The 24635-nt window shown below is 40.1% G+C and overlaps 3 protein-coding genes across 4 annotated transcripts; 2 read left to right on the top strand and 1 right to left on the bottom strand.

Annotated features, from left to right (window-relative positions):
• The first annotated feature begins 713 nt into the window (after positions 1 to 713).
• LOC144660665 (universal stress protein Slr1101-like) lies at positions 714 to 7707 on the top strand. Its single transcript, XM_078521348.1, has 4 exons — positions 714 to 824; positions 3022 to 3111; positions 3714 to 3817; positions 5781 to 7707. The coding sequence occupies exons 1-4, from the start codon at positions 737 to 739 to the stop codon at positions 5994 to 5996; spliced, it is 498 nt and encodes a 165-aa protein (XP_078377474.1). The 5' UTR covers positions 714 to 736; the 3' UTR covers positions 5997 to 7707.
• Positions 7708 to 10606: 2899 nt separating this feature from the next.
• On the bottom strand, positions 10607 to 20613 carry LOC144660663 (uncharacterized). 2 transcript variants are annotated; one of them, XM_078521346.1, is made up of 7 exons: positions 20224 to 20613; positions 16226 to 19134; positions 15767 to 16079; positions 14660 to 15223; positions 13716 to 14315; positions 12611 to 13330; positions 10607 to 11526 (listed from the first exon to the last, which is right to left on the bottom strand). In XM_078521346.1, exons 2-7 carry the CDS (start codon positions 19109 to 19111, stop codon positions 11405 to 11407), a joined length of 5205 nt encoding a protein of 1734 aa, XP_078377472.1. In that variant the 5' UTR covers positions 19112 to 19134; positions 20224 to 20613; the 3' UTR covers positions 10607 to 11404. The 2 variants fall into 2 exon arrangements, with proteins under 2 accessions (XP_078377472.1, XP_078377470.1); XM_078521344.1 differs by having other exon boundaries at positions 16226 to 19247.
• A 160-nt stretch (positions 20614 to 20773) lies between these two features.
• LOC144660664 (uncharacterized) lies at positions 20774 to 24404 on the top strand. The gene is made up of 2 exons (XM_078521347.1): positions 20774 to 21423; positions 23057 to 24404. Exons 1-2 carry the CDS (start codon positions 21071 to 21073, stop codon positions 23322 to 23324), a joined length of 621 nt encoding a protein of 206 aa, XP_078377473.1. The 5' UTR covers positions 20774 to 21070; the 3' UTR covers positions 23325 to 24404.
• The last annotated feature ends 231 nt before the right edge of the window (positions 24405 to 24635 follow it).

The raw sequence follows: 24635 nt of genomic DNA on the forward strand, positions 1-24635 counted from the left end.
ACCCACTTGCCTGAGAACTAAGGCTGTCATAAAGATGCTTGAAATTTCCGGAAAAGTTGCTCGAAATAAAGTTGCTCGAAAATTGCTTCAAAAATTCAAACGTTGCTCGAAAGTTGCTCCAAAAAATCCAAAGCGTTGATTAATATTAAGAAAATTGTTCCAATTATTAGAGACCAGTCATTCAATATCGCATGGGGGGAGGTTTTTTGCGCGTCTTTGGAACTTCCTCGGAAATCATACCTTCGGAAAAGTTAGAAAATGTTTGGAAACGTTCCAATGGCCGGAATCTTCGGAAATCTTCGGTCTAGAAATTGCTCAAAGAAAAACAAATTGCTCAAAATATGATAAATTGCCAAAAACATGGATAGTAGAAGAGACCTTCTGCCCAAAAGTTGCCAGGCATCTTTGTTTGGGGCAGCCCTACTTAGAAATATGGTAAATTTGGTTATGTAATATAAACAGTCAGGCTATAAACAATTCACATCTGTAAACCAGCAAATCTTAAATTTGCCTCAAATTAGCATACGTCTTAAAAAAATCTAACACTAGAGGTGATCTTCCCTCAAAAGGATGGCTAAAATTCAGGCTACATTTACGTTTGCATCAGTTCGCATGAATGCGTGGAGGGCGCGAGGTCCTCGTACTGAACGCGCGCGTTGGTCGCGCGATACAGCAGGCTCGGCTCGAACAGGTACCAGTTCACAATCGGCCACGTCAAGGTGTGAAACAATTCAACATGGCGGAGAAAGCGGAGCAGAAAACCAGCGGTAGGAAAGTTCTGGTCGCAGTTGACGGCAGTGAACACGGTGATCGAGCATTCGATTGTAAGTTTATTATTACATTCAGGCCTGCTATTAAGATTTTCTTATTTTATCGAAGCTGTAATGCTTGGAAGCCTATTCGTGATCTCTGGCATGCACCGTGTTTATTTATTCTTGTTTATTGAATACTGCTTTATAGGTTTCTTAGGACAATTTATAGTCGGTTAGGCAGTAAATTTTAAGACTCGTTATATAGCAGATCACAAATTCAGTGTTAAAATTGACTGTGGGTGATTCTATTGGGAAACAGGTTTAAATTTGAAATTTGTAGACTAGTGCTTGTACTGATCCGGCCGACCGGTAAGCGATAGGGGGTGACCTCGCCCATCCATTATTTGCAATTGTTTGTTTTCTAAGTGGGATTTTAATAGCAACAAACGAACAACTTAAAAGAAAATAACACAATTCAAAGATTTATTTGCATATGTATGAAACCTTCTTAAGAACAAGTCCTAACAGGCCTTATTTTAGTCTTCCATTCCAAACACAGTCGAAAATATGGTTCCTCGTGTGTTTCGTATCCATAGCAAAGTTTTCGAAGCGGTGGCTGGTTCTATTTTTCGTGCAAGCAGCTTGGCCAGTATGGGTGACCATGTCTCCATGAGTAACAAGGTGTTATAGTACAGCCCTGGCAATCTCCCCTGGTGATTAGACTTGTCTGGCTTCCACCTTAGTATTTAATATTCCTTATTTATATTCCTGAAACATTTTTCATAGAGATTTTCTCATAATTAAACTTGTGTAATTGAATAGTTGATCTTCACTTTATAGTCATGTTACCCTAGTTATAGTGCTTTTGCCTTACCATTCAGGGCCGTACCTAGGATTTTTTGTGTGCGGGGGCAAACTCCGCTAAACTCGGCTGCGGGGGCAAACTCCAATCTAGCTACAAGAAAAAGCCCAGCAAAATCAATCACTACGTTAGAAATTGATGGGGGCAACTGCCCCCCTTGCCCCCCGCTAGGTACGGCCCTGCCATTGGGTACAGTATGTATATTTATTGCCCAGAGGGAGTGAAGTAAGTCAGGTCTGCATACCGGTAATTCAAACCCAGCAGCCCATCAGACTGGCGCATATCTTTGATTGTTGTAACAGCAACAAGGAGTACAGATATGCCTACTCCACCGCCTGGATGGAATGGCAGTCCATCACAGGGTCGGGCCCCTGCATTTACTGAGGAGGACCTAGGGGGAGCCTGAACACCCCTGCCAATACGGCAAATTTATACATAAACAAACACTGCAATGCCGCAAGATAATCTGACAAAACACCGTCACCACAATACATAATTATTTTTTTTATCCCATGATTTGAAAATCCACATATGATATAATATTTCTTGGAGACAATCAATGTCTTTGCCTGAACTTTTTTTTACACACGGGGCATCTTAACCACCAAGATCCAAGTTACGGCTTTGGATTGGAAGCTAAAGCATTTTAAAAAATGGAAAGAACCGTTCAACGAAGTTATTAGAGCTAAAATTTAATTCTGACACAAGTGTCAGACAAAAATCGCAACACCACAAATAATTTCATTTCACCGAACACCAGGGGTCAAATCGGGGTTCAAAATAGGGCCAGGGCTCAAATGCTGAAATATTAATGAGGTTAAATGCGATTTAACGGCCTTATGCGCCTACTGGCGTGACGAGAATGGATGATGATGATGAAATGCGATTTAACCAAGTTAAATAAGCAATTTTACCAAGTTAACCACAACAAGTGGGTAGTCAGCTGTCCTAATGATCAGCGGTTACTAGCTCTTGTCAGGCGCAGTGCTTTGCGCTCTTGGACATTACAGCGTGGTGTCAGGTCTTCGTTCCATGGAGGGTTTTCAGGGATGTTTTGCAAGTTTTTCCCGTCCCTCCCACCCTTCCCTGCTTCTTGTTAATAGTTATTCATTTTTCCACTGATTTAATCAGTGTGACGGGTGTCTGTGTGTGGGGGCTCATGGCTGTTTTGTTGGGATTGCCAGCCTTGGCAGCTTTATTCTATCTGGGGAGGGCCGGCTGACCTCAGTGGAGGCCCTCCCGGGTATCCCAGGCACCCATCCTCCATATTCACGAGGCAGGGGTTAATTTGGCATGAATCATCTTACCAACATTATACATGTATTTTCTGCCACCTCGATCACATTATTTTACAACGGCTGATAAAAACCTGTACTTGTGTATTTTAAATGACTTGTTCTATTTCAGGGTACCTGAGCAACATTCATTCTGCCGGCGATTCAGTGGTTGTTTTACATGCTTTTGAGATTCCACCTCTTCCATATTCGTCTGGACCATGTAAGTACTATTAAATGTAATTAGCTTTTTTTAATCCATTTTTTTAGGGCCTCTTCGTATGAGGCTGGTTGACTGGGCTGGCCCAGTTACTGAGATCTTGCCCCACTTCAATTTCATTTGTAAAAATTTGATGTGTTCATATGAGAAGGCAGGCCAGTCCGGTTACCGAGAAGAAACCAAGATCGAAGCCAAGATCTTGGCAACCGGGATGAAAATTTTCCCATGACTATGAACACTCCAGCCCAGTTACCGTGATGGACATTTTTTTTTAAGAATGACCCCGGCCAGGCCCTGAAGGCGGACCACTCAATCTGGAGTTCAGCACCCTAACCATAAGGCAACTGTGCCTCCCAGCATCTTGTTACATAAGGCCATGGGTAAAATACCTTTTGAGCATCGACCTCATGTTTCTCTTTTTAAGATGTATTTCTTTTTTTTTTTGTATTTTTTTTTTTCATCTTTAATAAATCTTATGTTAAGACTCAACTTAAGTTTTTTTTTTTCAAAATAACTTTTTTCCCCAAATTGTAGTTGCTAAATTCAGGGTGCAGCTTATCTTCAAGAGTTTATAAATGGTTCATGTTTTATTATTTCCATTGCAGTTGTGTTTGCATACTATGAGGAGTGGAGTCAGATGGTAAATGATTTAAGAGAGCAGGCCAAAGTAATGATGCGTGGATATGAGGAGAGATGCAAAGAAAAACAGGTACAAAAACACTTGTGTATTAGACTGTTCACAGCCCTCTATTTTTTCGTATTTTTTCGATCAAATGAGCGCGGGGAAAGAACGGCGAGAGAACTGGACGCGAGCGCAAAACGGAAGAAGCAAGGGGGAGGGGGGCGGGGAGCGAAAAAAATAGATTTTTCTTTCGCTTGCTTCCCCCCCCCCCCCCCACCCAACTACTCCATGCTTTACCAACTGAAGTTGGTTAAAGCATCACAACTACATTGGTCGTGGGGTTTCCTGTACATGTGAATGACCTTTTATCTTACAATTGTTACTGATAGGTCATTTTTGGGATGTGAAAAACCTGTAAATAAATGGAATCTTCCAAAAAATAGTTTAACCAGGCAGATCAACTCCAAAGAGGTACATGTATTTAAAGGCCTGGCTAAACTATCAAAGTATTTTATCCAACAATATGTTTGTCGCAACACAACACGGGGGAGAGGGGGGGGGGGGGCTAAACAAACAAACAATGTTTGATCAAACATTAAACAATATGTGAGCCCTCATAACCCATTGTGCATATTTCCACTAAACGCCTCACAGAGATTCAGTTTCTGATTAGTTGCATTTTCCCAATTGGACTGTTTGCAGAGGTTGCTAAACGATCAAGTGATCAAAATGTGGGATGCTTGATCTCGTGCACAGGAAACATTTAAATGCAATTTTGAGAGAGACAGCTAAATGGTTAGACATGCTCTTTCATCATGATGTTGGACGAAAATGTTTAATTGTTAAGCTGGGGCTTTATACAACTTAGCACAACTAAAGAGACTTTCAATTTTATAAAAATCCTGGTTATCACAGTCTTCTAATGTAAATGTTGTTAGCTTGTTTTTTACATTCTGCTCTCTACATGTGAGAGTAAAAAAGGTAAAGCAAAAGAAAGCAAGTGTAAATTATGGTGCCTTTGAACTGAAGATGGAACTGGGTTCTAGTGCGTCAAGGGCACAGTGAGAGTCGAGTGTGTTGTCCCAAAACAAAGAACAAACAATGGCCACGGTCAAGTTTGAACCCAGGCCTCTCAATTCAGAGTCCAGTGTACTACCCATTCTCAGTTCCAGAGCCGCTTGTCCCTCTTAAGGTGGCTCGACCCAGTTTTTTTCTAGCGATACCTATCAACTTTGAAACCCTCATACTTAAAGGGATTAATGTCAATGACATATCCACTCTATCACATGGATTACACATAGACTGAACTACAAGATGATATAAATTTTTGGGAGATCGGAATAAATATCACGTGACAATGACGTCACACAGGTTTTAGCCCTGAATCGAATTATAGCCCGTAACCGCCTTTTCTCTCGAGATCCACCACGCTACGTATACCTTGGGTGTTTGCCTTCAGCTCTGCGGAGTTTCATCCAAATCTACAAGAGGAATTTTAAAATATCTTGGAATTTCTTTTTAGATGGTTTAATTTATGCATAAAATAAAGACAAGACTTCATATAAAGAAAATTGGTTCTTTTTTTATGTTTAATGAGAGGCTTTAGCCCTCATTCGTTTTAAAAATGTCGTTTTTGCGTTGATAGGTATCGCTAGAAAAAAACTGGGTCGAGCCACCTTAAGCCAGCTGAGCCTGTGGCATGAGAAACAAGTAGTCCTGGGGACACATGATTTGATTGGCTAGATCTTCAGCAATGGAAATTTAAATTTAGCAAATCAAATCAACTGTTTTAGAATCCCTTTGTTGTAAGGGATTTTACTACAGTTGATTTGATTGGCTAAATTTAAATTCTCCTTGTTAAAAATCTAGCAAATGAAATTACAGTTGTATGTCTCCAGAGCAAGTTGTTCCTCGTGTCCCAAGCTCAGCCGGCTTAAGAGGGACAAACAGCTCTGGGAACAAGAATGTATACTACCCATTATTAGGACACTAAACCTGAAATTTGATTTTATTGTAATTACACCTTTCTTATCATCTCTCACGCACACAGATTCATTATCAAATGATCCTGGTAGTCGGCAAACCCGCAGGAACAGTAATATGCAGTGAGGCTAAAACTGAATGTGTGGACCTGATTGTAACTGGTGCCCGTGGACTTGGCACAGCTAGACGTACAATTCTTGGAAGTATTAGTGATTATGTTGTGCACCACACACACTGTCCTGTTTGTGTAGTACCACCAGCTGTAAAGAAACATGATTCTTAAAAGTTACCTTTCTATTAATGTTGTTTAAGTTACAGTATAGGGTGTAGATGATGTAGTGGACTTCAATTAAAAGAAATAATGTATATTGTATTGTGCAGTTCCAAGAAATGGCCATTTCCAACCCAAGGAAGGTAATATATTTGAAATTCCAAGGGGGAGGGAAGTCTTTTCATAAGCCAAAATTTGCAAAAGGAAGTATGAAGCTAAACTGAAACTTCCAGGGGGGGCATACCAAAAACACCTTCCATGGGATATTTTTGGGAACAACACATTAGTCCCTTAGGTTTATTTCATAGCTACCATGTTTTGCAAAGTCAGGTCTCAAATTATCAAAAGCTTGATGACTGTATTGTATACCTGCCAACTCTTACGCCTTGGGCGCGAGTCTCACGCCTGCGAGTTGAATACTTCGACCTCACACCAACTCACGCTTATGAACCAATTCCTCACGCCTGGCCGAAAAATGTGAGTTATTACAACCACAAACGACTCACTTTCCAAAAAAATATAACTCAAACCAATGCGAGAAACGAAAACTCCATGTAAAATTAGTCAATGGTGATATTTTCCCAGAAATCTCAGAGTTTTGACAAAAAAAGCATTGGAAACGAGGTCGTGTGTAGCAAAATACGTCCACGCACTGGAATCGGGAAATGTTTGAAATGTCTTTGGAATACTTCGGACGTCTTTGGAAAACTTCGGACATTGTCGTATCGTCTTCGGAAATCCTGGCACTCCCAGGATAAAAATCTCACGCCTTTGACCCAGAAAAAGTTGGCAGGTATAGTATTGTTTATGTAACTATAAACAAAAGAACACACTAGATTACTTGGAGATATGGAATTGTTCACCTTTTGTTTAACTTGATATCACCCTTGTTTACTGTTATTATTTAAGTGCAGTATCAATATAATAATTTGTAATTAGTAGAACACTCAAAGAGAGATTTTACATATTCAAATTCAAGTGAGGATTTCTTTATCACTATTTAATTCCAGCAGCAATCAGCATCTAATTCTTCCTGATGCTATCAAGACAAAATCAAGAAAACAGGTCATACAAATTAAGCAAGTGATAGAAAGATAATTGGTTGTGTAGTTACAAAATTGGCAAAGGGTATTGGATTTTCACTCGCTGCAGGTTTGCACAGTATATAATCCTTTTATCCACATATCACAATCAGTATTCCAAATTTAAGAGAAAACATTAATTAGTTTACATAACAGGATGCAGGATGCAGTTTGTATTTGGGAAATGAAACTCTCCAAATCACTGAATTAATCATCTTCATTCAGTTATTAGTCTGTTTTCAAATGAACTGGGAAACACAAGCAGTGGTCAAATCTTTGGTCTTGTAGTTGAAAACTGTAAGTTATTTTTAGATCAAATACTGCCTTTTAGTCAGTGCTGTGCTTTTACAGTTTTTTAACCATAGTGTCGTACTTTTCTCAGCCATTCGGTTTGCATAAAACGTGTAAATTTTTATAGATGAAGAAACAATTAGAACTCTAGGGAACTTACCATTTTAACTAGGAGAAAGAAAGTAGCATTGGTAGCCTAAAATATTCAGGGACACCACACAAAGAAATGGTATGACCATTTTATTTGCATTGTCAATGTTTTTTAAAACTGCTTTGAAAAATTCTTTAAAAAATATCAAGAAAGATGATTTAATAACACAACTGAAATAAAATATTAAAATATCTTGAAATGGAATTTTTTTCTTGTGTAAATGCTTTTTTCGCCTCACTATTTTGGCAGTGGTGCAAGCTTCTGAAAGGGCTACCCTGACCAAACTCATACCCATCTGGATCAAGTGGAGTGCGCAGGGAATTTTTCAATCTTCCCTCTTCCCATGGCCGGTGGGTCCTTGGCACAAGTAATGAAGGGCTCTGGAGACAAAGGATTTCCAGTCCTGGGTTCTGGGACTTTCGCTATCTTAGATGTAGATTTTTTTCATGTATGCAGTCATGATGTTTCTATTTACTGTGTGGGTGAGTCAAGGTTTTGTTTTTTTACCTCCATTCAAGATTTCTTTGTTTTCAAAAAGCCAATCAAAAAAAATTAAATTACCGGTAATTGAAAAATTATATCTCCAGAGCCCTTCATTTTTAACTCGGAAAATTCCGAGTTTTGGTGAGTTGGCCGATTTCACTCCTTCCCTCCTTCACTCCTTCCCTCGATTCCTGTAAACATTTTAATTGAATTAATTAATTAATATCAAATTGACTTGATCAATTAATCTTGTGAAGCGGGTAGGGGGTTGGCTAAAATGCAAATTTCTTCTGTGTTACTTTATATGAAGTACACAAAGGCTATATATTTGTTTCTGAAAACACAATGTTCTCCTTGTGGTATGCATTCTTCCAGGCATAGACCCAAGCACACGGAATTTTGTGTTGAACGCATGCGCATATATGAAGTACACAAGACTATATATTTTCACCAAATCTTACTGAGAACTGGTTATTGCTCAACAAAATTGAGGGTTCGATTTATCGCCGAGTATTTCCGAAAAAAAATTAGATGTTACTAGAAAAGAGTTCAATTTGAATGAAACATTCATCTACAAGCCGAGCGGTCATCAACAAACGAAAATTAACAAGCGTTGTATTTATTCTTGGTCATTACCTTTTATTTTAGTGGCGGCTCCTAAAAAGCCATTTGGTTTAAGAATGAAGTTTTGATTCGTCTTTTCGCTATTTAGGCTGGAACTCGTCCTCCATCTGCTCGCTCTGGAATATTATTTGTTTTGCGGCGTACGTCATACGTGATCGTCTTTTGAACTGACGAGGGCATTCGAAATCCCGCATGTCTTAAACAATTTGCTAGCAATCTCTTCTACAATAATTATTTCTGCCTGAGACTGTTTTATTCCTTTCCTTCTATTCCTTTCTTTAAGTTTAGTTAATTTGCAGAATCACTGCTAACGTGACTTTTCGAGAGAAGAAGGGTTAAGAAGGAATCGATCTACATTGTATTTGACTTGTTGTCGCGACACAAGAAACTGGCCAATACATACATACATACTTTATTTAATAAGTTATTTAATCAGAAGCGCTCGTTCCCACGCGCTTGGTAAACATTGTAACACGATCTGACAGAAATCGGCTGCATGTAATATTTTTGTTCAAAAGCGAAAACTTAAAATACCACGACTTCTCTGCTAAAAGAAACCACTTCAGAAGAGTTTGATTGGATTGAGGATACTCGACAAATACTGGTAACAGCACATGTTTCGTGTTGATGATATTTAAAGTTCACCCGCTTGATCTACTTGATCTTTTCGCTGGCGAATTGCGACGAACTGAAGATTCACGGAATCATCAGGAATCATCACGTATTCTCTGGCGATTTTGCAGTTGTTCTGAACTGTCTCTACCACGGCAACAACTTTCAATTTGAAGGTTTAGTTGTTTGAAAACCAGTAGCTTTTGGCATGATGATCGATAACTGCTTAATTCTTCAGAAGAATGCGTGATTGTTTGAGATGGGATTCTGAACTCAGGTGAATGTTTTGTCGCGCTTGTGTACGGTTCTAATAATAAATTCATTCTTAATCAGTGATTTCTTGTTTTTCAATTACATAGTTGTGATTTAACGAATATGTTGACTCGCTGCACGTATATTTTTTTATAGTTTGATGGAAAAATTGGGTCTCGGCTCATAGCCGAGTGATTTGGGTTTATTTTTTGTCAGAGTCTAACTGGTTTCAAAAACTTAAGTCTAGGGTCTCGGCTTATAGCCGAATAAATACGGTACATGAATGCTTAACTACCAGCCGAAATATTGTATTAATGTCAGTTTTCTTGAAATAGACCAAAACTCAATTTTTCTAATGATATTATTATTTTGCCAAACCTTCAAAAAACAAAAAGGAAAAATAAAAAGAAAGAAAACAATTTGCAACCGATGGGAACTCTATCACTTGCCCTTTCGGCCTGCTCTCGATGATCAGCTATATGACAATGAAACTTATAAGTGAAGTGAGCTGAATTGTGGAAAGTTTAACATCATTTGTTTTAGCAAATCTCTATTTGTCAGTTTTTTGTTGTTTTCGATTCTTGTTTCATAATAAATTTTCCAAATTTAGTGGCTCATAGCCACTTTGAATAGTTATTTGTGCCAAGGCCACACCAGCTAAGAGAAATGAAAAAAGCTTCGGGGACGAGAATGCTCTCACCCCAAAAACCATAGCCAGTAGGGCCTTGGCACGAGAAACGAAGACTCTGGAGATACAGGATTTCCAGTCCTAGATTCTAGAACTTTCGGTCTTCGTGTATGCAGTCATGATGTTTCAAAAGAAGTCATGGGGGAGTCGTTGCGTTTTTGACTTCCGTTGAAGAATTCTTTGCTTCAAACAGCCAATCAAAAAATTTGAATTAATTCAAAGTCCTATGTGCGCCAGAGTCCTTCTTTTCTCGTGCCAATGCGTCACCCGGGCTAAGAAAAAGGGCTATGGAGACGAGAACTTCCAAAAGCACCTAAATAGCGACTGGGTAGGGGTCTGTACCCTGACTAAATAAAGGTCTTTTTTTATTTTGTATTGTGATGAATACGAAGGGCCTCTTTGTGACGTGTGCCCAATGGACTCAACTGTAGGTTCTAAATACAGTAGAAACATATGCCATTTATCCATTCAGCTGTGAAACATTGAGCAAGAGTTAAATTACCGAGGCAGTTGTCAGCATTTATGCGCTTTGCGCTTCGTGTATTAATAATGGTAATAGGACTGAGTGGAGTCCAATTCGGTCTGTAATCATACGAGTGATTAACAAAATCGGACGACCGCGAAGCGGGAGTCCGATTTGTTTAATCACGAGTATGATTACAGACAGAATTGGATGACACGAATTCCAGTTACCAATTAATCAAAACTATGACAAAATTTGAGAAACAAATTAAACTAATCTTCGGTTAAATGGTTAAACGCCTTTAAAAATATTGAAAAACATAACAGTTTACTCCACGAAATGCACAACAACAGCGCGCGCAAAATGACGCGTACTGTCCAATTACACAGGCATGACGCGTACACTGTCCTATTACACTGTCCAATTACAAGCATGACGCGTACACTGTCCTATTAGTGCTCAAATCGGGCTACTGATAACCAATCACGTTCGAGAATTTTGTTATAGTTTTGATTAGTTACAAAACCAAAACCCCTCCCATGATGCAAGCTTCCCGGGAAGCTTTTACTGACAGCTTTGATTGGATCATTGCGGTTATTTGACCAAATCTGAATACTAAAAGTTTACCCTAAAAGTATTTTATGATTTCTTCTAACTGGTTAACTTGCCAAGTGCAAAACTACTAAACGAAACAAAAAGAAACAAAAAGTGTTATGAAACAAAAAGTGTTTTTGTGGTCAATCAAGTAAAGAGTCAAGATTTTCAGTGCACGAATCAGCGCATGGCACGAGCTGCCTGCCAGGTCCCTCTCCGTCTACCTCGTCCCATTCCTCTTTGTGAAGCGCCGCGGCCTCTTCCTCTTCTCCCAGATAAACTGCCTGCTTGACTTGGTGATTCTGAAACAAACAAGAAGAGTTGTATCATGCACATACTGTCACGATCCAACTGTCAACCAGTGGAAAGGAATCCTTTGACGCCATAAACTCGTAAAGTCATGTATGTACACCCAATTAATTGTACTCCTGTGATAAAATGAAACAAAATAAAGCCACGACAACTTTCATGTATACAGCAAATGTAAAAGAAAAAAATCACCAAAGACTCCCATATAAATACATATGGTTTTGCAATGTTTTTGGGGCCCCGCGAACCCTTTCTTTTTATTCTGCTCAGATACTGGACAGCAGGGAAGAACAGGCTACTACTACAGTCCTCTTGGTATAATGTTACTAAGTCAAGGAGCCCTTTCTATCCGATTCAGTACATGTAACATGATCAGGTTCGTAAGAATAGAGAAAAAACGTTTTGATAAACAACAGGCAGCCTATATTGAGGGTCTGGATAAGAGTGTTGGAAGTGGTAATTTCTAAGCTATCAGTTAGAATTCCAGTCCATTCCTCAGAAGACAGTTAATTTTTTTTCATATCATTATCAGTTTAACCCCATCATTGCCCTCTATTTTTCACAAGCACCATTTCAACGGGCGTTTGTGAAAAAATGTAGGAAAACTATGACCAAGAATGATCATTAAGATAGATCTAAAACGCGAGTATATGGAGAAATAGAATAATACCAAACAGTGAAACGTTAAAGGGACTGTGTCACGGAATTTAGCCAAATTTAGGCATAGGAAATGACTATCAAATTTGGTGAAATATAAAAATTACCTCTTAAACAGTGAAGAAACATTCCAATAACACAGCAAATGCAAAAAGAAGGTACGGATGGCCAAAAGTGACCAAGATTGAAACGGATTGCAATATGGGTTTTTGAAATGTTGTTGGGCTGAACAGTTTCCAAAGTTGATCTCGTTTCCTTGAACTTTAAATTATAACGCTCGGGAGACACATTTGGTTGCAATGAAGCTATGGTTTTGTCATTTAGATCCACAGAAAAAATTTCTTTGCGAACGACGAGTTTAAACTTATTTCAGCCGTGACACAGTCCCTTTAACTTGGAAACTGACCTGAAACTTTTTACCTGTTACGTCATCTTGGGTACAGTCACGTGACAGTCTATTCTCCTCCACCCATTCGATCCACTTTTTCCACAAATCACACTGTTGTAGCGTCGCCTTGTTGCCAATCACGATCATTCCTCGGCGAGCGCGGGTCAAAAGAACGTTCATTCGTTTTTCGTCGTCCAGGAAACCCACAAATCCGTGGTCGTTGCAACGCACGGCCGAGAAAACGATGACGTCACGTTCTTGTCCCTGGAATCCGTCCACTGTTCTGACTGAGACGTTTTCAAATTCTTTTATTTTATCTGCGATCAACTTCAACTGCGCTTTGTAAGGTGTTACTACACCTACTCCCTCATTACTCACGTCCCCTGCCTTCAGTAGATCACGAATCACTTCACACACTTGCCTGGCCTCGAAGTCGTTGAGTTTAGACGACGCTTTGCTCTTTTCTTGTGCAACATCGGGCGTCTTAAGGAAAGCTACTGGTTTGTTTTTGTTTGGCCAATTGAATCCTGTAGGGGCTCTTCTCTCATCGTTTGAAACACCGTTGTTAAGCTTTCCGTCATAAAATTGACTAGATGGAAACGAGGCAATGGATGGGTGCATTCGATACTGTACATTGAGCATGCGTACTGGGAATCCTACTTTACGTAGCCGTGAGAACATAGAGGCTGTCAGTAGATCAGGACCCTTCGCAAGTTCACATAGCACCATGGGAGGCAGCTGTTGGTCATCTCCTTTAAAAACAGGACAGTCTATTAGTTTCCACATGCTGTAAAAAAGCTATTGTTTAAGCTGTCTCTGTAAAAGGTATCATTGTCAGGTGATCGTTTTAGACTTTCTTTTAAAAAAAGATACACCATCGACTGCTTTTTTAACGATTTCCCTCCCAAAGTAGACGATTCCTGGGAGACACACGAGTAAATGCATACCTACAACATCAGCGGTACAGTATTGTGTCGTTCAGTGAAGCTGCGTGATGTCACAAGAATATGTTTTGTTACTAAGCAACGTCTCTTGAGAAGACCGCGGGTTTAGTCGTTTCTCAGTCGGTCGGTCGATTAGGTGGTGGGGTGAACTAGGGTAGGTTGGGTTAGTTGGTTTTGTTTCTTAGCAACTTACCCACTAAAACCAGCTTCTCGCAGCCATGTGAAAGAGAGACAAGGATTGCAGGTTCTGTGGCTTGTGAGGCTTCGTCAATCAAGATTCGCTTGAACACAAGCCCTTCAAGCAACGAGGAGCCTGCACTGATGCAAGTTGAGCAAAGGATTTTGCAGTTTTCCAGTATCCTTTTGGCCATCTTTCTGTCGATTCTGCTGCGGTCTCTTTTGTCAGAAACCCGCTGCCGGTACTTGGATTCGAACGTCAGATGTTCCAGATCCCTGGCTACTTTCCATCCTGAGCTTCCAAACCGAACAATCTTTTCTTCTTGTATACCATGTTCCAAAAGCTTCTTTAAGAGGTTGTCTACACCTTCGTTTGTCTCTGCCACCAGAAGAACTGGATCTTCGCTGCTCAGAAGCCAGCGACGCACGATCTCCGCACACGTGATGGTCTTTCCAGAGCCCGGAGGTCCCTGTATAAGGGTTATGGCTGACGCATTGCAGGTAGCATCCTGAACAGCATCATTTTGGCTCTCATTGCCTGAAGACCACTTTGGGAAAGATGCGGCATCTGATAACGGACCTACGTTCTCTTCATCTGCAATGGCTGCACTTGAATCTGGAAAAGAAGAGAATATCGTAAGAAATTTGAATGGTATGGAGAACGTGCTTCGGAGGTTGGCTGAGCTCTAAAATGTTTTCAAAAGACTAAGCCAATCAGATGCAGAACTAAAAACCAGTCGTTTCTCGTGCTCAAGCTTGAAGAAGCTACACGTAACTTTAAACAAAAATTTTATTCCTCTTTTGACAGCGGTCTAAGTCCCCAGTCAGATCGAAGCTGTTGCGTTTGAGGCCAGTCAGGGCGGCGTACATGGTGTGAAAAACGCTAATTGTCGTAACCTCACCACTTGTTACATGCTTTTGTGTTGACTTTTTTTTTTGTCACAATAGCAATCCACCTACCATTTTCAAGGCTACCATCGTTATCTTTGTCCTCAGATGTATCTGGATTGGATGGGTTGCTGACGCAGAAACTGCCAACAATTCCTTCAAAGAGGCTTTTCCCGCAAGAAGTCGCGTTTTGAAGAGTTTTCAACGCTTCTGTTATGCGTCGGTATCCAACAAGACTAGGGAACTTATGAAGATACCATTTCCCTTCCAGAATATTCTTCCTTGAAGTATCATCAGAACTTGTGGGCCAAACTATATTAACTGTAAGGATTATTCCATCGATCGCTGTTACCTCTCCAATGTATTCACGCTTGGAAATATCTGATCTACTAAGAGCCACACCGTCTGCTGGACGAAACGAGTGGCTCCCGGCGGTAATTACCAACGTGAAGGTTAATTCGTCCTCACTACATGGAGTGGCTTGGGCTGTGACACGATCACGTGGGAGGGCTCCGTGAGATGCTACAAAAGCTTGTTTAACCTCTGCTAGTGATTCGAGGGCCGTTAGAGAAATCCAGTGTAGAAAGTAAGGCAAGGCATTTGGGTGGGACTTGAAACCTTCCAATGGTAACTGACCTAAACGGAGAAAAAAATATTATGCCTGATATGGATGACAACCAAAAAGTAGTTCCCCAAATGAATAAAAGGGAAAAGTGGTGTTGACGAGCCTAGGACCAGCTGACCGTATTTTCGAGCCTAGATCGTAGTACTTTATGTTTTAATCTTTTTAACTTTTAGGTATACTGTAAGGTGTATGCAATTTGTTTTATTTTTATCAGGGCCTCTATTGATAATAGTTTTAATTGTAGAGCTGATGGAATTAACCTGTTAATTTACGTTAAAATAAAGGGTTTACTGCTACAACTCATGAATAAAGTCCCGTTTTCATAGCAACACCTGATATTTATGACTAAGATCCATATATGGATCGTCTGCCAGTTCATCTCACTTTGCTTCTAGCAGTTTGCACAGTGTGTCGACAAGATTCAGGTACCCTTAGAGGCCACCGTCAAATCTTAAGGGCAGTGGATGGTGGTAAACCACCAAGCTTTAGTTCTCAATGCATCCCTGCACCTCCCACTGTCCCTCGAGAGACCTCAGTACTAAGTTTCATGATACCTTGAGAAATGATGTTGACAATGCGGCATCCCGTATGATAATCATTTCCAAGAAGCACAGCATTAATGATTTCATACATTTGGTCGACACTGAACCTGACCTCTCTCTTCCACAGGGAGTCAAGGCATCGTTTCACCCGTGCAACAAGCGTGATACGCACATTCTCACCAAGAACAACGTCAAAATTGAATTCTTGGAGCCCGCTTAGCAGACAGATCAGTAGATTCTTATAGCGATCAGGTGTCTCTAAACCAACGCGTGTGGAAGACCTCCAGAGAACTGACTCTAAATGGCACGCCATCTGATGTTTCTCCTATAAAAGACAAATATAAGAAAGAATAAACAATGCCACGTCCTCACATACCCGCTTCATGCGCTTGAAGTTGCGAAGGCTTTGAAACTTTTTAAATAATTAAGGACTTATTATTGCTCATGGTTTTAAAGAAAGTTATTCCAAACCTTTTCGTCAGCTAAAGACGTCATTCCGTCACACATTTCGTCCAAGTGACTGCTTTGTAAGCGCCCCTTTTCCAGAAGTTCCTGCACAGTGAGAATGTTTCTTTCCAAATCGCTGAGCAACTCCTCATGATCAGGGTCGCAACGAATACTTGGAAAATCACCTCTGCGTGGAACAAACTCATTCTGCCGAACTTTGCGGTTTAGTTCATCTGCATCTGTGTCATTGGAATTCCAAACGCAATGCTCCGACGAAATTTTCTGAATCTTTTGCCCAGGATCCGGATGATTAAAGACACAGAAAACTTCCATCTCTAAGAACTGCTCTCTTCGAAGTCGAGTTTGATAATTTCTCGGTAGACTTGATTTGAAACGATCAAGAGCTACACTCATGATAGGCACACGCTCGTTTTCATCTTCCCTCAGACAGATAAATGTATTCTGCTTCTTTCCTGTGTAGATATCGAGCCGTTTTCCTTCCAAAGCAAAACTATACCCTCCCTTCAGTTCTAAGACGTGTGTTTCTGCCGACTGAACGTGCACTGAAGCGAAGGCCTGAGCGGCGTGATCTTCATCGCCTAGAGTCAGCACTTCAGATGGGTTTAATAAAACTGACATTGCCAGAGAAATGACCCATTGTATATCTCCAAGCAGAAATTTGAAGACAAGCAATTTTTCAAGGGGGGAATTCAAAACATTATGAAGCACTCTCCAGGACATCTCCCCGCCCTCGGTTCTGTACAGCAACCGCCAGCGCCTTTCCTGACCACGTTCAAGTTTGAACTTTTCAATGTCGAGCTTTGAAAGAATTCTTGATTGGCGAAGAGGATTAAGGAGAATTTCAAGGTCAGCGTTTGGGATGTCTGCTGGGAGGCGTCTGCACTGCTCCTGACTAAACCTGGTGAAGTCGATTAAATGAATGTAGCCGTGAATGTCTCTTTCTTTGCCTGGTTGCTGGCACCATTTATACAGATACCGGAACAGTCTGTATTCACTGAGCCGTGATTCCTGGTTGCAGACAACAGCAAGCATGTCTTCCTCCTCAAAATCATCCACTTTTCCATTCACTGCATCCTCTGTGGTTTGATCGCTTTCAAATAACTTTGCCCGTTGGTAAAGTTTTTGCCAAACGAAGTTGTCACTGTTGTCGTTCTTAACTGGTGCTTGCAAAATGTGATCAGGAATTTTGACTCTCTCGCCTGTTTTAGCAGCGTCGATGGCGCGAGAAAACAAAGCTGCAACAATCTTGCACTCTGAGGAGTTGATCCCCTCTGTGTCAGCCCATCTGTCAAACAAGTCAGCGAGCCTGCTTACCACCGCGTTGCTGTACTTTGCAAAGTATTTCAAAAAATCATCCCTGATCAGGGGATTGCTTCGTTTAAAAGGCTTAGCTGCCGGATATTGACAAGGTTCTTGCTCTTTTCCAGGAACAAGTTCATCGTCCCAGCAAACGAAGTACTTGTCACCGTCAAGATCGCTGCCAGCGATCTCATCAGAGTGAGGTCTTCTTCCTTCTGTTGGGAAAACAATACAGTCAACGAGATGATGACATTCGAGAACGTCAACGCATCGCAAAACCCGGATGTCCCCTGGGTGATAGCAGGGATTTTTGGCAACCACTACACGAGTGTCACTCAAGATAGTCGGGATCCCGCGTACTGTGGGCTGGAAGAAGACCGTTTGGGGTTTCAACTGCCCTGATGGATCGCACACTCCATAAACATTTCTTGACTTCTCAATGGGGATTTTAAGCTTCAATGAAGCAGATTTTTTTGTTTTATGCAAAGGATTCGCCTTGGACTGATGAGGCTCTCGAACTCGGTTTCGTAGCTGTTCAAGACGTAACTTGGTTTTTGCATCCAGGTCACCTGTCTTTAACAGTTTCTCAGCCAACTCAAACTCCTCATTGACACACAAAAACTTCACAGCTACTTCATGGTTTGTAGTGATCTCTTGAAGTTCTCTAAAGTACTGTTCTTGCTTTTGTAGGAAAACCTTATCAGAAATACCAAGCGCCGATAAAAGCATGATGTACTGTTTGTTTAAGGAACCAAACTCATTTGGCCTTGAGAAACCCCTGTCGACAATGCCAAGAAAATGAGGGCCGTGAAGGTTCCACGTAAACTTCTCCATTGAAGGTCGGATTTGTATTCCCTGTTCCAAGCTAGGATTGTGGCACAGCACTCCTTTGCATCCCTTCAAGCGGATCTGAAATACTGACGGAACCTCTGGTGACTTGACATCTTTGTATACAGTTTGCAGGTTTAATTTGTCAGTGACTCGAAGAGCACACTCCGTCGATATAAAACCACACCCATCTGTAAAATTGTACTTGTCCCGCTCAATGTCAGGTACTACACCTATTTGTTCGTCAGGAATGCTGCAAGCAGGCGCTGCAGTTGAGAACAACAGTCCAATTCTAGCAGCTCTTTTAGCAACATCTGGGATTCTCTCAAAGTTACCAAAATGGCTTAAAATGTCTGCCACACTCCCTTGTTTCTCGTTATAAAGAACACAAGTTCTTTCTCGGAGCTGACTGGCACTGTGACCAAAGAACACAAAATTCTCTTCAGGAGAGTGATTGGTGTATCTAAGCCTGACACCATTTTTTAGAAATTTCAACACTGCATCAAAGGGGGCAGTGGGACTGAAGTGAACAACGAGAAAGTTAGCTGGATTATAAGCACGATACAAAGGACAAACACTGTTCTTTGAGTCATTTCTAACTTGAAATTTGAAGTCCTTCCATTCGTAGAGTTTGTCATCTCGTCGCAAGACATCTACTGCTATGGTTTTCACTACAATGCTTTTGTCTTCCGAAACACCTCTCTTTTTCCTTGGAAAGTCAATTACGGGGCAGTCAACTCCTTCAACTGCCTTCCACTCCATGGAAATAAAAATCAGCCTCTGATCTATAAGAATAACAACATAGATAAAGAAACTCTGTTGAATTAGACTGTCTTCACTCTTTCCTTTTGCTGGAACAGCACGAACGAGGTGAACGACCTGGCTTCGGGAGCGAACACTGGAAGGCAAGCAGAAATAAATGGGAGCGATTTTTTTTTTAAATAATTTTTATTTGCATAACACATAGTTACATACACTATTTACAATACAAGCTACTACTTATACCACTAACAATACTTAACAACATTACGAGTTTTTACATTAAACTTTAAACCTACTTACCCACTCGCTCGCTCACTCATCACACAATCACACAATTACATACAAGAATTACATGGCAAAGTTACACCTGTTTGAGCCTTATACAATGTATATTTAAGTTAACAACTTAGCATTTACATTTCCCAGTTTCTTCTTTAATATATCTAATGTATTATTTTTAGTACAAATGTATTTCTCTGTTTCATACTTTAATGCTACTTTTAATTTATAACCTCTTATATTTGGAAGTTCATTATTTCTCCTGCAACCCCATAAGCAAATTTTTCCTACAAGTCGGAAGCGATTTGCTTCCCTTGCTATCGTTCAATTTTTGCTAGACTCCTCCGAGAGCTGCAGGGTTTGTGACAGCAAAATTCTAAACTGTACATGAAGAAATCAAACACAATTTATGTGAGGCAGTATGTTCACTGTTACAGAAGCTAAACACATCGGTTATCAGACCCATTGGTTCAAAGGATAGATAACGCTATCGATCGGATTAATCGCTGTCCACTAGTGGACAAGTGTTACAACAAACTACGCTATCAACTGGATAGTGATTTATTCAGTGGATAGCGTTATTCATCCTTTGAACAACTAGGGTTAGCTCCATAACTGTTAACCCAAATCAGAGTTTTATGAACGACTACACAGCGCTTCCAAAAACAATTGTTTAACATGGCCGTGTTCATGATGTCGTGCGACGTTGCGTGATTCTCTCAATACAAATGAAAGTCACAAGCTATTGAGATAACACAGAACAGTTTCGATTATCTATTATATTTATGAACTAGTAGATGCGTGCTAAAAGACATTGTACACATAAAACTCACTTGAACTGCTACGGGAACTCGATGAAATCAGTCCTGAAAACAATGGATATCGAAACTGCTTTGCTGGCAGTTCTCATGGTGGAAGCGAATTGATCCCTAAATCGACTGAGCTAAGTGAAATCACACGATGAACTAGTCCAGGGCTCTAAATAGATAAACTTTGTACAACATATCTGCTTCGTTTTCGCATGAAAAAGATTTCTCTAGCGATCTTTCCGGGAATTACGTTAGGTTGCTGTTACTATTTCCCAGAAATCACGTGACACTTTGCAAAATTCAGTTGACATTGAATAGGGGTCGAGTGGGTAAGTGTGTCATTTATAATACACCTTGAAATAAATATCTCCACATCACTCCTGTTGTTTTTAAAACTTCTGCAAGGAAACGGGTAAATAAACTTTGTGAGTATTGTAACACAAGATTTCTTTAAAATTAAATTACGTGCACTATTCCCTGACAAATTGCTTGATATGGTTTCTATTGCTCCTCGTCAATACTCCTGTCTGAGTGGGGGTGAGGAAGAAGAAATAATTTTTGCATATTAAGTGCCATTTAAACCTGCCAACCAAGCGGAATGAAACTGAAAATAAAAACAACGTCATTCAGTCGGCGCTTGGGTGGCTTGAATTTGGAGAAATAGTTTTCCTTTCTGCCATTTTTGGATTTTCAATCGTCAAGATCAGGTTTTAAACTTATTACACTCTGTAGTGGGAATAGCGTGAAGGTAAAACGGCAAGAAACGATAAGGGATTTTTTGAAATCCCGGCTTTGTTGTTATTACTCACCGTGGTAATAGTGACGATCAGCAAGGCGAAACTATTTGCCATCTGTTGAGTTCATATCTACAATGCTTCGAGTCTTTGTCTGTGGAGCTCACAGCGTCGGCAAGACAACCTTAGTAAACGCAGTTGGGAAAGAGTTGAACTTACATGTCGAAGCCGAAGTAGCAAGAAAAGTAATCAAGGATTTAAATCTTCGACGAGAAGACTTCGATCCGAAGACTAATCCATCGAAGTTTGAGGAGCTTCAAGAAAGAATTCTGGAAGCACAATGTAAAGTGGAAGAGCGTAATTCAAGAATTGGAACGCCGTATATCGCTGATCGCGGTATTGACCCTGTGGTGTATTCACTGCTTTACCTCGGCGAAGGTTGTATGAAAAGACTTTTAAATTTGCCATCGGCCAAAGATTACATTAACAGGTGAGTGAACAAAAGGATAAACCATATTGTACGTTAGTAGAGAGTTAAATCCTTTTCTTTTCAATAGATGCTTCAAAACGGCTACAAAATCAAATGAAATTACTGATCGGTGATTTATTTTCAAACTTTTAAGCCGATGCTTATTTGTTATGACGGCTTGTAGTTGATGGAAGTCCGTTATTTCCATATGACGCCAACAGCAAGCGAAGCGTGACGTCAAAACCCAATATCTCCCATGCACTAAAAACTTTGACGTGAAAATGGGCACAACAAATTCTGCCAGCTTGCTTCGAGCTCCTGTCAAATCACTATCTCATAGCTCTAAGTTTTGATGTTGCAAATATGCTTTGCTAGTTAACTGTGGCTGTTATCATTGCTCTTGTGTGTTAATTTTTTTTCCAGTTGATAAAGTAGATCAATTCTGCAACCGGTTTATCCGTTGTTAGCGTGGACAACCAAGGACTCGGTGATATATTTTTACTATATAAGACAATTTACACTATTAGTGAAGGTAGCTTGAATTAAGCAACGAGACTGAAATTTCAGTGAGCGAATCGATGTTACACAGCTATTGTTAAGTAAACATTAAAAAGCTGTCAGAAAACTATTATGTTACTTATTTTTGAGCCAAAAATCAAGAATAATTTTACCTTTCGAGGGCAACGCGCACACGATCTTGAGGGAACCAATCAGAATCGCGGACTTCCAATAGAACTCTCTTAGCGTCTTCTTAATTAACAAGATTATGAGCTCGAGATTTCTGAAAGATAACAGTTTGCAAGGCTGAAGGCCAAATCAAATATCACCTCACAGAAATCGAGAGCGAATAATGTTATTATTTAGAAGAAGTTTTACTCGTTTTCTACAAACAACGATTTCTAATTGTCTCTCTATATTCAACTTCATGCTTAGCGAAATCGCGCGAGGACTAAATTGTCATTTGCAACTTACAGCTGTGTACACACGCTCATCAGTTCATTTCACAATACTGACGTGTTAAACTCATGTAACAGTGAATTTACTTTCATAGGCTTCTCGGGAATTGAAGCAACCAGTAAATATTTCTAAATTTACTCCGAAACTTCAGACATACTAGAATACTCGCCATTTGACAAACGACCTTTAGCCACTGCACACTTACGGCTAACAGTGTAAGATAGCTCATCAAATTGCAGCATTTGCATTAGTATACTAGTAGAATTAAACTTTCATTTCAGGAGATATTCAAATAATAGAAAATCTTCTGCTCATAACCGCTCTTTAATGTAGCCTGTCTTACAAATTTTTCGAAAACGGAGAGATAAAGTCCTTCAAATAAACGTCTCGCCCTGATGCAGTGCGTATCTCTGTCGGCTGTCCAAGGTCGTTACTGGCGCACTAAACTTTGGACTGCTGACAAAAAATTGTTGTGTTATCTACACGAACACGTATATTAGTCACATAACAATTATCCCATAAAAATTACCGTGTAAACCCAGTTTTATTGATAGCACGACAAAACCAAACGCGCTGGTTTACAAGTCAGTTACAAACAGACTACTGACCAATCAAATACGCGAATTCGAGACTGGCACTTGTTACTTTAGTTGTCCAGAAAGTTAATTCCGATGTTTGTTATTTTTTTTGTCTTTAGATACAGGAACTCTCTACTGTTCGTGGTGCGACCCTTCCCAGAATGCTTACAGACAGATGATGTTCGCCTCGTCCCTGAGATGGAAGAGTTGTTGAACTACACGAATATGATGGAGAAAGTTCTCCGTGATAATGACATCCCTTATACAGTTATCGACGTCTTAGACTTGAAGAAAAGAGTTGATATCGTTAAAGATAAAATACTCGAATACAAAAGTCTTAAGGTTACGGCAAGGACAGATCGAGTCACCTTAAGTAGAGATGATTAACCACACTTTCGTATTTTTGTACCCAGGGATCTCTTCTTATTTCTGATAAAAGGTATTTTTTAACGAAACACACAGCTAAAATTTCGTTGGGTGAGCACACACAAAAAGGCCCCTACCTTAGTTCACGGTTAAGGTCTGTTCCAAGATCGGTTTCCTCTGTACAACCAGGCACAAAGCTAATAGAGAGATTAAAGACGTTATACGGCAAACTAAACGGCAAACGCGTGCTTGCCTTTCATTTTGTTACCTTTTTATGAAATTCTAAAGTTAATCCCGCAAAAAATAGGGGAAAAATTCCACATTCACGACAAACACAAAACTACTCATTTCCGCGTACGAACGCCAAACGGCAGACGGCAGAAGTTAAATTTTTGCCGTTTGCAGGAAAAATTAACGTCGTGCTTAACCTCTCTAATGCTGGGATGTATTGACACACTTAAGCCCATCAATTAATAAAAGTTTGAGCACATTCTCAAATATCTTATAAGTGGATTCTGAACATTTTCATTCAGACCAATCCAAGATTGATTTTAGCCCAACATCGTCAAACACCTTAATTCCAGCAGGCAGACAAAAAAATGATGAACTCAAAACAGTACTATTTCATGCTTGCTTTGGGATTTCAAGGTGTTGTTTCATAAATTATCCATACCGCCCACTTGGAAGACTCCTCCTTCCACCTTTCTGGAAACGCCAATAACGATTCATTTTTTGCCTTTTTCAACTTTTTAACTTAAAAGTTTTATGTCCTTTGAGACCCCTCCACCCTCACGAATTTCCAATCCCTTTTGTAGGGGGAGTATGGATATTAATCCAACTTAAAGAAAGATATATTGAAAACCAACATCTCTGTCATGGTAGGAGGATACTCTCTGCGATTAGGATCATTATATATTTTCTGTTACTTTTTCTGTGTAAAATTTTGTATTGTTTGGTATGTTTAATAAAGCTATCAAAAACAACTCTTAGCAGTAGGAAGGGCGCCAGTGCAGATGGAGGGGCTGTGGAAGAGCACCGCCACCTTTCCCACTGCCATACCCGTCCCCCTCCCTCCCCCTCTCCCTCTTGCCCCAGAGGCAAATTATAAATCTCACCTTTCAAATTAACACTCGTACAAGAAAGTGCCTCTTTAATATTTTTTTTTATTGATAAACACACAAATGCAGATACATTACAATGCAATAAACAAAACAGTTACAATTTGACGGTTCTAAAGGTTATAAACTTAAGGTACGATAGTAAAAAAATTGTAATAAATAATAGTAGATGACAATGGAGACAGAAAAGTGACCTGAGAATGAGTATGGATAC

Source organism: Oculina patagonica, chromosome 7, assembly GCF_052425735.1.
Source record: "Oculina patagonica isolate OP01 chromosome 7, crgOcupat, whole genome shotgun sequence".
Taxonomy (NCBI): Eukaryota; Metazoa; Cnidaria; class Anthozoa; order Scleractinia; family Oculinidae; genus Oculina; species Oculina patagonica.

What these genes read in the sequence shown, in the direction of transcription:
- LOC144660665 (XM_078521348.1), top strand. Translation starts at nt 737, where the DNA reads ATGGCGGAGAAAGCGGAGCAGAAAACCAGCGGTAGGAAAGTTCTGGTC. An exon ending in CGGTGATCGAGCATTCGATT is followed by an intron (nt 825 to 3,021) that starts GTAAGTTTATTA and finishes GTTCTATTTCAG; the next exon opens with GGTACCTGAGCAACATTCAT. An exon ending in TCCATATTCGTCTGGACCAT is followed by an intron (nt 3,112 to 3,713) that starts GTAAGTACTATT and finishes TTTCCATTGCAG; the next exon opens with TTGTGTTTGCATACTATGAG.
- LOC144660663 (XM_078521346.1), bottom strand. Translation starts at nt 19,111, where the DNA reads ATGGAGTGGAAGGCAGTTGAAGGAGTTGACTGCCCCGTAATTGACTTT. An exon ending in CGTCTTTAGCTGACGAAAAG is followed by an intron (nt 16,080 to 16,225) that starts GTTTGGAATAAC and finishes TGTCTTTTATAG; the next exon opens with GAGAAACATCAGATGGCGTG. An exon ending in CGATGGTAGCCTTGAAAATG is followed by an intron (nt 14,316 to 14,659) that starts GTAGGTGGATTG and finishes CTTCTTTTCCAG; the next exon opens with ATTCAAGTGCAGCCATTGCA.
- LOC144660664 (XM_078521347.1), top strand. Translation starts at nt 21,071, where the DNA reads ATGCTTCGAGTCTTTGTCTGTGGAGCTCACAGCGTCGGCAAGACAACC. An exon ending in GCCAAAGATTACATTAACAG is followed by an intron (nt 21,424 to 23,056) that starts GTGAGTGAACAA and finishes TTTTGTCTTTAG; the next exon opens with ATACAGGAACTCTCTACTGT.